The 13,889-nt window shown below is 38.9% G+C and overlaps 1 protein-coding gene across 1 annotated transcript in view; it reads left to right on the plus strand.

The window, feature by feature from the left end:
• The first annotated feature begins 659 nt into the window (after window positions 1-659).
• NUMB (NUMB endocytic adaptor protein) overlaps window positions 660-13,889 on the plus strand; it is a 95,310-nt gene continuing 82,080 nt past the window's right edge. The window contains exon 1 of the mRNA XM_007941388.2: window positions 660-785. Coding sequence (XP_007939579.1) covers window positions 660-785 — 126 coding nt within the window. The remainder of the gene's footprint in view (window positions 786-13,889) is intronic.

Raw genomic sequence — 13,889 nt, forward strand, 5'->3', positions numbered from 1 at the left:
GTAAATATGAAAGTACCTTCTGATGTTATACTTCTAGTAAGAAATTTCTTTTTTGGATTAATTTAATCCTAATAGAACTTTTTAAAATTTAAGTGTATTTAACAGATACTTTATTTTGTAAAACATATTTTATAAAAAAAAAGAAAAAGGAATGGTAACTACTTTGCTTAGCGTATGCTAATAGCAAACTAAAAAGACCTCTGAATTCTAGTATTTTAGAATTTTTTTTCCTACTAAGTATGAGAGTTTTCAGATTGCTTTCAGAATTGTTAGCAGCCCATCATTAGGCCTTTGTGTACAAATTTGTATTTTGAGAAGTTGGAACGGGACATAGATCAGTGGGATTCTTTTTGTATTATTAATAATTTGTATTACAATTAATAAAATGCTTGAAAGTTCTTCATTTCTTAAAATCCTACTAGAGGTTGTTGTTTTTCAAGGACTAGTATTGTAGTTGTTGTCATCTCAAGAAATAAAATTGTTTGCTTGAATGTCGTGTTACCCTAAGAGGAAGTGTAAATTAGTCATTTTTCCCGTAAGCCAAAACATTTAATTTGAGGTGCTAGCTTTTCATTAGTACTCTGCAGTTTGCATATGTAAGAAGGTAATAATTTACTTTTCATATTTCTCTTTTCTGTTTATAGATTGTGAAAATTAAAATGAACAAACTACGGCAAAGTTTTAGGAGAAAGAAAGATGTTTATGTTCCAGAGGCCAGTCGTCCACATCAATGGCAGACAGATGAAGAAGGAGTTCGAACTGGAAAATGTAGCTTCCCAGTTAAGGTAACAGCTCATGTTCCTATGGATCTATATGTGGAAAAGAACTGACAGTCTGTAGAGTGTGAAATCCACCTCATTTAGCTGGTTAAAAGAAAACCCTACAAAAACTAATTCTCTCATATTCTGCTTCAGAGATAGAGGTAAATTAGAAGAAAAACCGATTTTGTTATTGTTGTTGTGAGGTGCTGTTGAGTCAGTTCTGACACACTGCTTGATGCTATGAACAGGATGAAACACTACTCTGTTGCTCACCATCCTCATATTCCTTGCAGTGCTTGAGCCCATTGTTGCAGCTACTGTGTCAGTATATCTCATGAAGGGTTTTCCCCTTTTTCTCTGCCCCTCTACTTTACCAAGCATGATATCCTTCTGCAGCGAATGGTTCTTTCTGACCATATGACCAAAGTAGGTGAGACAAAGTCTGGCCATTCTTACTTCTAAGAAACATTCAAGCTGTACTTATTCCAGGATAGATTTGTTCATTGTCCTGGCAGTATGATACTTTCAAAATTTTTCATAAACACAATTCAAAGGCATCAATTCTTCTGCAGTCTTCCTTATTTAATGTCCAGCGTTTATATGCATATGAGATGATTGAAAATACTATGGCTGTGTATAGTAGAGCTGACAAGGGACAAGGTTGTAGTCACTTCTTGGTCACGGGACCGAGTAGTTGAACCTGTGGGCTCAGGACCATAGTCACAGGGGACATCAAGCCAATTGGCATAACATACTACACAAAACATTGTTCCACCTCCTACTTTGGCAAGTAGCGACTGGGATCTTAAAAGCTTGCAAGGAGCCATCTAGATGCAACGATGGGTCTCTCCTCATCCAGAGCAAAGAAGAATGAAGAAAACCAAAGATTCATGGAAACAATTAGTCCTAGCAACTGATACACCATATGATCCGCAGCCTATATGACTATGAGACCAGAAGAATTAGATGGTGCCCAACTACCACTGTCAGTCACTCAGAGGGGGATCTCTGTAGGAGATCCTTGATAGAGAGGGAGAACAATGTGGAACAAAACTCAAAATCATTTGTGGGGGAAAGAAAGCTGGGGGGGGCAGGTTTGCTGGTCTGATAGAGCCTGGTGGAACCACTGAGACTATGGCCCCTAGCTGCCCTTCAGGTCTGGAATTGAACCCACACCTGTACCTTCCAGCCAAACAAAAGACAGGCATATGAGCTGAATATTTATTTACATGAGGTAGATACACTCCTTGGAGAAAACAATCATGGGAGAAAGAAGGGCTGTTTATGCATAGGGAGACAGCTCAGGGGGCAAGAATGCATGGAGGGCTGGACACAGAGAAGATGTAACTATGGGGAGAAAGTGGGAGGGGAGCTGTTGCATTCTGGTAAATTACAGTCACTTTTGTGAGACAAAGTGTTTGTGAACTGCTGTATGGAAAGTGAATTTGCTCTGTAAATTTTCACCCAAATCACAATAAAAAAAATTAAAAGAAAGTACAATGGCTGGAGTTAGACATACCTTAGTCTTCAAAGAGACGTCTTTGCTCTTCGGCACTTTAAAAAGGTCTTTTGCCGCAGAGTTGCTCAGTACAATATGATACCTGATTTCTTGACTGCTGCCTCCATTAGTGTTGATGTTGGATCCAAGCAAAATAAAATCCATGACAACTTCAATCTTTTCTCCATTTATCATGATGTTGCTTATTGGTCCAATTGTGAGGATTTTTGTTTTCTTTATGCTGAGGTGTAACCCATACTGAAGACTGTAGACTTTCTTCTTCGTCAGTAGGTCCTTCAAGTCCCCTTCACTTTCAGCAAGCAAGGTGTGTCATTTCCATATTGCAGGTTGTTAATGAGTCTTCCTCCAGTCCTGATGCCATGTTCTTCATATAGTCCAGCTTCTTTGATTGTTTGCTCAGCATACAGATTGGATGAGTATGGTAAAAAAGATACAGCCCTCACGCATGCCCTTCCTGATTTTAAACCGTGCAGTATTTCCTTGTTCTGTTCAAATGACAGCCTCTTGGTCTAGGATCCTTATGAGCACAGTCAAGTATTCTGGAATTCCCATTCTTCACATTGTTACCCATAATTTTCTGTGATCTGTACAATCAAATACCTTTGCATAGTCAACAAAGTACAGGTAAACATCTTTCTGATATTCTTTGCTTTCAGCTAAGATCCATCTGACATCAGCAATGATAGCCCTTGATCCTTGTCCTCTTCTGAATCCAGCTTGCATTTCTGGCAACTCATTGTCAATATACTGCTGCAACTGTTTTTGAATTATCTTTAGCAAAATTTTACTTGCATGTGTTACTAATGATATTGTTCATTGATTTCCACATTCTGTTGAATAACCTGTTTTGGAATGGGCACAGATACGGATCTCTTTCAGTTGGTTGGTCAGCTAGCTTGTCTTCTAAATTTCCTGGCAAAGATGAGTAAGCAACCACAGCACTGCATCCATTTGTTGGAACATCTCAATTGGTATTCCATCAATTCTTGGAGCTTTGTTTTTGCCATTTCCTACAGTGCAGCTTGGGCCTCTTCCTTTAGTGCCATTGGTCCTCTTGATCATTTGTTACCTCCTGAAATGATTGAACATTGACTAGTTTTTTTGTTGGTACAATGACTCTGTGTATTCTTTCCATCTTCTTTTGATGCTTCCTACACCATTCAGTATTTTGCCTGTAGAATTCTTGAGTATTGTAACTCAAATCTTGAATTTTTTCTTCATTTCTTTCAGTTTGATAAATGCTGAGCATGTTCTTCCTTTTTGCTTTTCTAATTTCAGGTCTTTGCACATTTCATTATAATGCTTTACTTTGTCTTCTGAGTTGCCCTTTGAAATCTTCTGTTCACCTCTTTTGTTTTAACATTTCTTTCATTCACTTTAGCTACTCGGCATTGAAGAACAAGTTTCAGAGTCTCTTCCAACATCTATTTTTTGTCTTTTCTTTCTTTCACGTGTTTTTAATGATCTTTTGCTTTCTTCATATATGATATTTGTGATGTCATCCCACAACTAATCTGGTCTTTGGTCACTGGTGTTCAGTGCATCATATCTGTTCTTCGGGTGATCTCTAAATTCAGGTGGGATGTACTCAAGGTCATATTTGGCTCTCCTGGACTTGTTTTAATTTTCTTCAACTTCATTTGCATATGAGCAATTGATGGTCTGTTCCACAGGCAGCTCCTGGCCTTGTTTTGACTGATGATACTGAGCTTTTCCATTGCCTCTTTCCACAGATGGAGTTGATTTGATTTCTGTGTATTCCATCTGATGAAGTCCACATGTATAGTCACTGTTATTTTATTTTTACTTTTATTGTGGTGGAAGCATATACAGCAAGACACTCACCAACATAACAACTTCTCCATGTACAGCTCAGGGACATTGATGACATTTTCATGTTGTACCACCATTGTTGCTACCCTTTTCCAAAATATTTTACCACCATTAGTATAAACTCAGTGCCCTAAAAACAAAAGCTTCCCCTTTCCCCCTCCCTCCTACTCCTGGTAACCACTAATAATCTTTGGTTTTTATATATGCATATATTTTTTTTTCAACCTGTCTAGGAATTTTCCCTCCCCTCACATCCCTAGTAACCAACAAAGAAAGTTTCCTTCCGTATATAAACCTTTCCTTGACTTTTTACAATAGCGGACTAATATGTTATTTGTCCTTCTGTAATTACCTTATTTCACTCAGCATAATGTCATCCAAGTTCATCCACGTTATGCCGTCTTTTGCATATTCTACATTATTCTTTAGGGTTGTATAGTATTCCACTGTATGTATGTACCACAGTTTGTTTATCCAGTCTTTGGTTGATGGGCACTTAGGTTGTTTCTATCTCTTTGCTATTGTGAATAGTGCTGTGATGAATATGGATGTGCATGTACCTATTTGTGTCCTGCCTCTCAGCTCTTTAGGACATATGCCTAGTAATCAGAATGCTGGATTAAATGGTATTTCTATTTACAACTGTGTAAGGAATTGCCATACAGATTTTCACAGTGATTGTATCATTTTACAGTCCCACCAGCAGTGTATGAGAGTCTCAATCTCTCTACATCCTCACCAGCATTTGTTATTTCCTGTCTTGTTGAACTTTGCTGTTAGTGCTGCAGTGGGATGGTATCTCATGGTTGTTTTCATATGCACATCTCTGATGGCTAATGATCGTGAACATTCTTCATGTGTTTGTTGGCTGCCTGAGTATCTTCTTTGGTGAAGTGTCTGTTCATGTCTTCTGCCCATTTTTTAATTGGATTGTCTTTTTCATCTTGAAATGTTGGAGTTTTCTATAAGTTTTGGAGATAAGTCCTTTGTCCAATACCTCATTGCCAAATATTTTTTCCCAATCTTTAGGTTCTCTTTTTACTTTTTTGGAAAAGTCTTTTGATGCACATAAGAATTTAATTTTCAGAAGGTCCCAATAATCTGGTTTATCTTCTTCTGTTTGTTCATCTTGGGTTATGCTTGATAGTCTATTTATGCCATAAATGAGGGTCTCAAAGTTTGCCTCTTTTTCCTTTAATGAACTTTGTAGTTTCAGGTTTCTTTGGGTATATAACTCTTGGTTGGCAATTTTTTTTCTTTCAGGGTTTTATATATATATATCATCCCATTTCCTTCTCCCCTGCATGGATTTTGCTGAGAAATCAGAGCTTTAGTTTTATTGGTTACTTGTTTTAGGTAATTTTTTGTTTTTCTTGTGCTGCTTTCAGGATTCTATGTTTGTCTTTGGTTTTTGTGAGTTTAATTATGATATGTCTCAGTGATGTGATTTTCTTTTGAGTTCTATCCTGTTTGGGGTTCATTGAACTTCTTGAATGGGTATCTTCTCCGCTTTCATTATCTTGGGAAATTCTCCTCCAACAAATCTTCGACAGTTTTCTCTGTGGTTTTATTATTTGTTTCTTCCTGTTTTAGAATTTCAGTTATACGTAGATTATTCCTCTTGATGGTATCCCACATGAATCTTAGACTTTCTTCATTTTATTTTGGTCTTTTGTCTGACTGATCCCTTAACAAAGTAGTATTGAGGTATTTGTCTTCAGTCTCATTAATTCTGTCTTCCATTGATTCAGTTCTGCTCCTTTGCCCATTCAGTGTGTTATCTATTTCATATATCTTAGTATTAATCTTGTGGATTTCTCTTTGTTGTTTTTATATTGTTTCTAATTTTTTATTTTGTTAATTTGTTATTGTATTGTTTTCCTAAATAGTTCCAGAGGTTTCTTTTCTGTGTTTTCTTTAATTTTGTCAGTGTATTCCTTGATATCGTCAGTGTTTTCCTTGATCTGTCTCTCAGTCCACTGAATATACCTAAATATAATTTCTTATCATGGAGTTCCAATGTTGCTTCTTCCTCAGGGATATTTTCTGGATCTGTATCCTGGTCCCTTGTTTGTACTACTTTATCTTGCTTCTTTGTGTGGACTGTGATGGTCATTTGTCTCCAAGACATTGTGATTTTGTTGTATTTATGTTTCATTTGTGGTTGTGTGTTGGAGTGATTTGTCCAGGATTTTTTTTTTTTCTTTCCCTGATATATCTGTGCAACCAGGGCACTGTGCTCCTCTGTTCGCTAATTGATAGCACTTAGGCACTCACCACCTATCTCCTGGTGGGTGTGATAGAGAATGAGAGTGTGTGCACAGATCTCTATTAGCTGTTCATGAAGAGCAGTTGAGAGTGAGTTGAGCTCGTATTTGCCTCCCTCTATCGTTGGTCAGTTGATGCAGGAGCAAATTGTGGCCCTCACTCAGTGGGAGGGGCTGCAGGAGGTACAGATATGTTTGGGTTGTATGACAATGGTTGCTCTCTCCCACTCAGACAAAAAAATTTAAAAAACACCAAAAACAGAAAAATCACAAGAGAGACCAAAAAGAGAAACTGCATAAACAGGAACAATCATAAAAAAGAAAAGGGGAAAAAGGCAAGGCAATAAATCTGAAGAAAAATTGTAAAGATATATTTTAAAAAGACAAAAGATAATGAGAAAAAGGAAAAAAAAAACAAAAACACAATATCTGGGGGTGGGGAGTGAGAGAACAGAGCAAGAGTGAAAAAAATACTAAAGAAAAAGTGGGAAAACCACAAAAGGAAAAGCAGAAGATAGGAAGAACCCAAAGAAGAAAATAAAGAAAAAAATAAGGGAACCAGGAAAAGAGAAGAAGAAGAAAAAGAACTAGGAAGTGAAACAGGAGAAAAAAGAAAATATATGTATATGTTGTTGTTGTTGTTTGACGTCGAGTCGGCCCCGACTCACAGTGACCCCTCCTTGGGTTTCCGAGGCAGTATCACTACAGAAGTAGGATTGCCCAACCTTCCTTCCGAGGAGTGGCTGGTGGGTTTGAACCGCCAGCCTTCTGGTGAGCAGTCAAGTTCCTTAGGCACTATGCTACCACAGCTCCTATATATATATAAATAAAGGTAGAAAGTAGGAAGATAAATAATTTAAAAACAAAACTGGGGAGGGTGAGGCAAAGTACCCAGGTACTCTCAGGGCACAGACTGAGATGGAATTCCTGCTCGTCAAGAAGATGTGGAGGTGGGGGATGGCCACACCTCTGTTCACCAAGAGGGTGTAGAGTATAAGAATGACTAGGAGAATAGTGCACTTTTCTAGTCATCAGCCTCCAGTACAGTTGCCCATGCTGTTCTCCGTTAGCAGAGCCTATTCCTAGGTTGCTACCCAAGTCAAAACACCACTTGCTCTACTAGCAAATGTTCAAGATGGCTGAACCCTCAGGACAGCCAGCAGTCCATAGCTCTGTCTCTTTCTTCACTGTTTTCCTTTCTGGTTGTCAGACACCAGTATAGTCCTTGCCCATGCAGTTCTTGGTGAGCAGAGCTGATTCTTAGGTTACTGCTGGTTAGGGGACGTCATTTACCACTTGCAAATATTCAAAATGGCTGCACCCTTGGGACAGCTGTCAGTCCACAGCTCCCTTTGCCACCTTATTCACTGTTTGCATTCAGGTTCTCCTGGTTGGTATTTAATCCACTTCTTTATCCTTCCCTTCAAAGCTCAGGGTTCCAGGATTGTCTTCTGTATTGGTTTTAGTTGGTTTCTTTTTTGTTGTTGTTGCAGAGAGTCTGTGTAGCTATAAATTGCAGCTTCTTAGGAGGGTAATTTGGAAATTGATTTAAAATTTTAATGCACTTACCATTTGACCAGCAATTTTACATCTAAGGATTTAATTTTATACATAAACTAGCAAAAGTGTTCATCCTAGCATTGCTTGTAATAACAAAAATCTGGAAACTATTGGTAAGCTTTGTGTAAGCTTATGGTCTTCTGTGTAGGCAACTAGGAGGATGTTAGGGTTGCTCGTTGAGATGGGTAACACTAGAGGAGGAACAGGTTTAGGGGTAGAGAAAATTAATTCATTTTGAGGTGCCCAATGGACAAGTGCATGCAAATCCTCAATTGTTGTTGTTATGTGCCATTGTGTCGGACCTGACTCATAGCGACCCCTCCTTGGGTTGCTGAGGCAGTATCACTACAGAAGTAGATTGTCCCATCTTCCTTCCAAGGAGTGGCTGGTGGATTTGAACCGCCAGCCTTCTGGTTAGCAGTCAAGTGCCTTAGGCACTATTGGAAATATGAGTCTAGAGCTCAGAGGAGATTTGAATCTGGGCTGGAGATACAAGTTTGGAAAACAGTTTTAAATTATTACTGAGGTCATGAGTAGGTGAGATTGCCTAAGGCAAATGAGAAGCGGCAGGCTAGAGCAAACTCTTTGAGGAATACCACCACAGAAGAGACAGGCAGTGAAATAAGTATCTTCAAAGGAGAGTAAGAATGAGTAGCCAGAGAGGTGGAAAGGAGACCTGGAGAGTGCCACATAGAAGCCAGGTAAAATTGTCTTATAGAAGGACAAAATGACCAAGATGCTATAAGCCTACTGGCATCCAGTTGATTCTGACTCATAGTGTTTCCCAGGTGGTAAATCTTTATGGAAATAGATTGCTCCATCCTCCTTCCACAGAGCGTCTAGTGAGTTTGATCTGCCAACCTTCTGATGAGCACTCAAATGCCTTGGGCACTGTGCCACCAGAGCTATAAAAATAACAAGAACTGAATCTTCATTAGATTAATAACTTGAAAATCTTGGTTACTGATGACACACTAACTGTAGAGTGGTGAGGATGGAATCCATATTTCAGATTTCAATAAATTGGGGAATTAATGATGCAAAATAAAAAAGGAAACAGGTCTGGAGATTACTGGTTCCAGAAGTTTGTCTGAATAGGCAGATCAGTGGTTGTACGATAAATGGAGAGTGTTGGGAAGGATGTGAGGAAGCGTTTGATGGTGGTGATTCTGTTTGTATTTTAACTTTTTATTGTGATTTGGGTGAAAGTGTGCAGAGCAAATCACTTTCCCATCAATAGTTCACACACATTTTGTTTCATGTCATTGATTTCAGTCCCCTCCATGTTATACCACTCCTCCCACATCCTCCCTGTATTTCTTCTTTTCATTCATTCTTCTCTCCTAATCCTTTCTGATATCAGATGGTTTGATTGATCTAAGGAGTGCATACCTTCCTAGCATTATTGTTCACCTTATACGCCTATTATTTGAAAATTCAGCTATGGGAGTGAGTTTGGTTCCAGATCCAAAGAGAGACCAAGGGCCATGGTCTCAGGGGTTCCACCTGTCTCTAATCCAACCAGTAAGCCTGTTTTTTTTTACAATTTTGAGTTTTGTTCCACATTTTTCTCCCAGTGTATCTAAGACCTTCAGGTATGATCCCTTTCAGAGCAGTTGGTAGTGGTAGTCACCCACCATCTAGTTCTGGTCTCAGGGTCATGTAGACTGAGGTTTGTGTGATCCATTAGTCTTTTGGACTGATTTGTTTCCATGTGTCTTTTATTTTTTTCACTCTTTTTTGCGCTAGATGGGCAGAGACCAATAGTTGCACCTTAGATGGCCACTTGCAAGCTTTTAAGGCCCCAGTGTTGCTATGGTAATGGTTATGTTTAGTGTATTAATTGTGATCATGATTTCTCAGATGTATACATATGTCAAAAACTCAGCAAACTAATGTACATACTTTAAATATTTACAGTTTCTTATATGTCAATTATGCCTCAATAAAACCGTTAAAAACAAGTTTATCTTCAAAAGAGAGGAGAAAGGCAGAGTAGCAAATGGAATGTGCAGTGTAGTAAATTACTTAGTGTGGCTTTTCTACCCGTAAGTCTTTGTAAACTCCAAGGTGGAATTTGCTGTGAGCAACTGAGGAGCTCCTGATTGCTAAAGTTGTCCACGTGGAGTATTTCTGTTGGGAGTGGCACAAAACAATGTTCTGGGAGGTTCCCACTCTCTCTCAGGTGCTTAGAGTTCTGATGCTATGATTGGCTAGTTTGGCCACTCTGCCAGGCTCAAAAGGAGGCCTCCTAGAGGCAGAAGTCTCTCTCTGACTGCTGGTTGAGGAAGACGTGCTGCTGAAAGAGACACGTGCTCTTGAGAAAGAGACACAAGAGGCATGCATTGCTGAGTGAGACACCAAGGGACACGCACTGCTGGGAGAGAGACTGTGAGAGACTGTTGGCTGAGGGACGATGGGCTGGGAGAGAGACTGAGCGTTCTTCCTGAACTTGAATTGTAGCCTGGTGCTTCCCTAATAAACCCCGTAATCTGTGAGTTCTGTGTGGCCAGTGCACTGAATTATCGAACCCAGGAGAGAGGTGGTGGGTGCTTTGGGAGGAACAGTTGGTGAAAGAGCTGGAGGGAGGCAGCATGTCTGGCCTTACAGGAATAGCCCTTGGGTTATTGATGGTGGCTTTGTCTTCCTTTTGTGGGGTTAGAGGAGGTCGGAACATGTGGCCTCCTTGTCCTTTTTGCGGAATGTAAGCTTGAGGAACTTGTATGTCTGTGGTTTGTTTATTTTTTAACTCATTTAAAGTTTATGATTCAAGGATTGTTCGGTTTTGTGTTGTATTTTGTTTGTAAGAAAGAAGACTTGAGCATATTTAAATGCCTTTATAAAGGAGCATGTAGAGTGAGGATGTTTTAGCCTGGAGAAAGGATGCTACTTTTGTTTTAACAGGAGCAAAAGTGGAAAATACGAGTTTAGATGCACCTAAGTTTTCACTGTTAGTTATTTGAAGTGAATGAAATTCTATTCTGACAACTTAAATTTTCACAAGGAATTCAGAAGATATATGTAAAGAGAGGGGGAGGAAGTTGTGAAATTGAGTTTTGAGGATAGTGGAGTAACTTCTAGAGTATGAGAAGCTTATAGAAAATACAAACAATGACTAGACAATCAAGTGAAACTGCAGCTGGTTTGATTTCTGTTGTGTATGTTTATAAAGATATTTGTGCCTGTGTAAGTGTCATTATTTCATATTGGAGTAATGATTATAGTAAAACTTTTGTAACTCTATATGCTAGTATAAATGGTAATTTTAATAGAGGAGGAAGTTTGATGTTAAAAATAAAATATTACCTATACAAGACTTAATTCAGTGGTTTTCAAAATCAGATCCCTAAAATCTTTTCATAGAGATTCTTGAGTTATTAACTTTTCCATCTATATATCTTTGACAGGCCATATTTTCTTCATATACTTCAAACTAAACAGCATAGTATAACAGATTGAATGCAAATGCAAATATGAGGATCCAGTTTTTTTAATTATTAAACTCATAACTAAAAATATTTGCAATAATGTGAAATAGTGCTACTCTTCTCACTGAATTATTTTGCTTTAGAAAATATAGTTATTTTTCATTAAAACTGTGTTATGTCTGTTAACATGCAATGGGTTTATTATTATTACTTTAAATAAGTTAAATATTTTAAAATTTTGTTTCAATTTCTAATATAGTTGTCAGTGGATATAACTGAAAGAAACAAAATTTCTTTGGAATCTTCAGTGTAATGGGATCTTGAGATCAACAATTTTAAGAAGTGCTGATTGAAACAGTATGTTTCATCAGTTCAAATAATGTACTAAAAATCTACCTGTAATTGTTTATTAACATTACAGATTGGTAGAATCCAAGCTATCAATCTTTTGATTTGTGGTTAAAATTATTAATTCTCATGCAGACTATATATATTAAAAAAAAAAAAAACCTCAATGCCATCGAGTTGATTCCGACCCGTAGCGACCCCTTCTTGGGTTTCTGAGGTGGTATCTCTATGGAAGTAGATTGGGCAATCTTCCTTCCAAGGAGTGGCTGGTGGGTTTGAACTTCCAGCCTTCTGTTAGCAGTCAGACACCTTAGGCACTACACCACCAGAGCAGACTATGCAGCATGCTAAAATAGATCTATTGGTCATATTTGGATTGTATTATCTTCCTATTTGAAAGAATAGAGATTAGGGCCTGGATACATAATGCATATGTGTTAGACTGGGTTCTCTAGAGAAACAGAACCAGTAAAGCTTATATATATGTATATATAGAGAAATTTATCTTAGGAAAATGGCTCACACATTTATAGAAGCTGGCAAGTCCAAAGTTCCTGGATCAAGTGTCAAGCTGGAGGCTTTTCCCGACTCTTGCAGCCGCAGGGGCTGAGGAGCTCAAGGCTGGTAGGCACTACACTGGCTGTTGACTCCAACGAATAACGAATCCAAGATCTCCAGGCCGAATGGTGGATTGTTCACTCACGGGCAGTTGTAGGCAGCACAACAGAATCCCGATCCACAGAAGAATGTCTCCTCTCCCAGGATGTCTGCAGATATACTGGAAACAGACCACACCTCTAGGGAAACTCCCTTTCAACAGATTGGCCGCTCAAAACATAATCATCTGATCTCATCATGGGAACAACTACACTGCACAGCTCAAACCACAAGGAATTGTGGTCCAGCCAAGTTGACACACAACTCCAACTATCATAGTCCACCCCTTGGCAGTTGTTCACATCTTAACCATATATAATCTCTAAATAAAGGACAATTATAAAGTCATATTTGTGCCTAACATGATACGCTAAAACACGTACAACCAAAATGCTTTAACCTTATTTATATTTCACAGTTCATAACAGAAGGAAACAAAAATATCTGATGCACATATACAATAAAGAAATATAACAATCACACTGGTCACGTGGTTGTAGCTGATAATTCAGAACTGCCTTCTTCCACCACTCATTCTGTATTTCCGTTGCCCTCAGCAAGCACCTCAGCTGGTCGTGGTTCTTTGCCTGGTGGGGTGACCCAAACCTTCATTCCTGAAGGGTCTGGGCCATTAGCATCATATGAGAATTGGGTTGCTGTAATTTTCTATTGACTTTAATCACAGGGCATGGTAGTGCTAAGAGACGTCCTAAAGAATCTCCTGTATTCCAGACATATTCTTCTTTATCTCCATTATGTAAAGCCAATCCAATTTCCCCTTGGTAATCAGGATCTATCACACCAGATAATACAGTAATGCCCTTCTTTGTCTGTTGATCCAGAGGCATGAGGAAGCCAAAATGGCCGGGTGGCATTCTTAATTTCCAGTGCAATGCAATCCTTATTGTGTCTCCAGGCAGGAATGTTCCTCCCTATGGGACTAAGATCTCCAGACCTGCAGAGCATAGGGTAGCAGAGACAGGAAGCAAAAATTTCTTGAGTGGGTCACTAGGGGTAGTAGTGAGTGGTACTACTCCCGTTTCCACCTCTTGGTTTCTGGACCCGTGAACCCTGGCTATTGGAGAAACAGAACCATATATTGGATGCTGGTTTAGAGCATATACAGCCTCCTGGAGAATATTGTCCCAACCCTTCAAGGTATTGCCACCTGACTGGCGTCATAATTGTGTTTTCAGGAGGCCATTCCATCGTTCTGTCAAGCCAACTGCTTCAGGATAATGGGGAACATGGTAAGACCAGTGAATTCCATGAGCATAAGCCCATTGCCACACTTCATTTGCTGTGAAATGAGTCCCTTGATCCAATCAATCCTATGTGGGATACCATGATGATGGATAAGGCATTCTATAAGTTCACGGATGGTAGTTTTGGCAGAAGCATTGCATGCAGTGAAGGCAAATCCATGTCCAGAATAAGTATCTATTCTAGTGATGTGTTGGATAGGGTTCTCTAGAGAAACACAAAAACCAGCAAAGTATATATATATATATATATA

The sequence above is a fragment of the Orycteropus afer genome, unplaced genomic scaffold, assembly GCF_000298275.1.
Source record: "Orycteropus afer afer isolate SDZICR_OR568_19922 unplaced genomic scaffold, OryAfe1.0 scaffold00079, whole genome shotgun sequence".
Lineage (NCBI taxonomy): Eukaryota > Metazoa > Chordata > Mammalia > Tubulidentata > Orycteropodidae > Orycteropus > Orycteropus afer.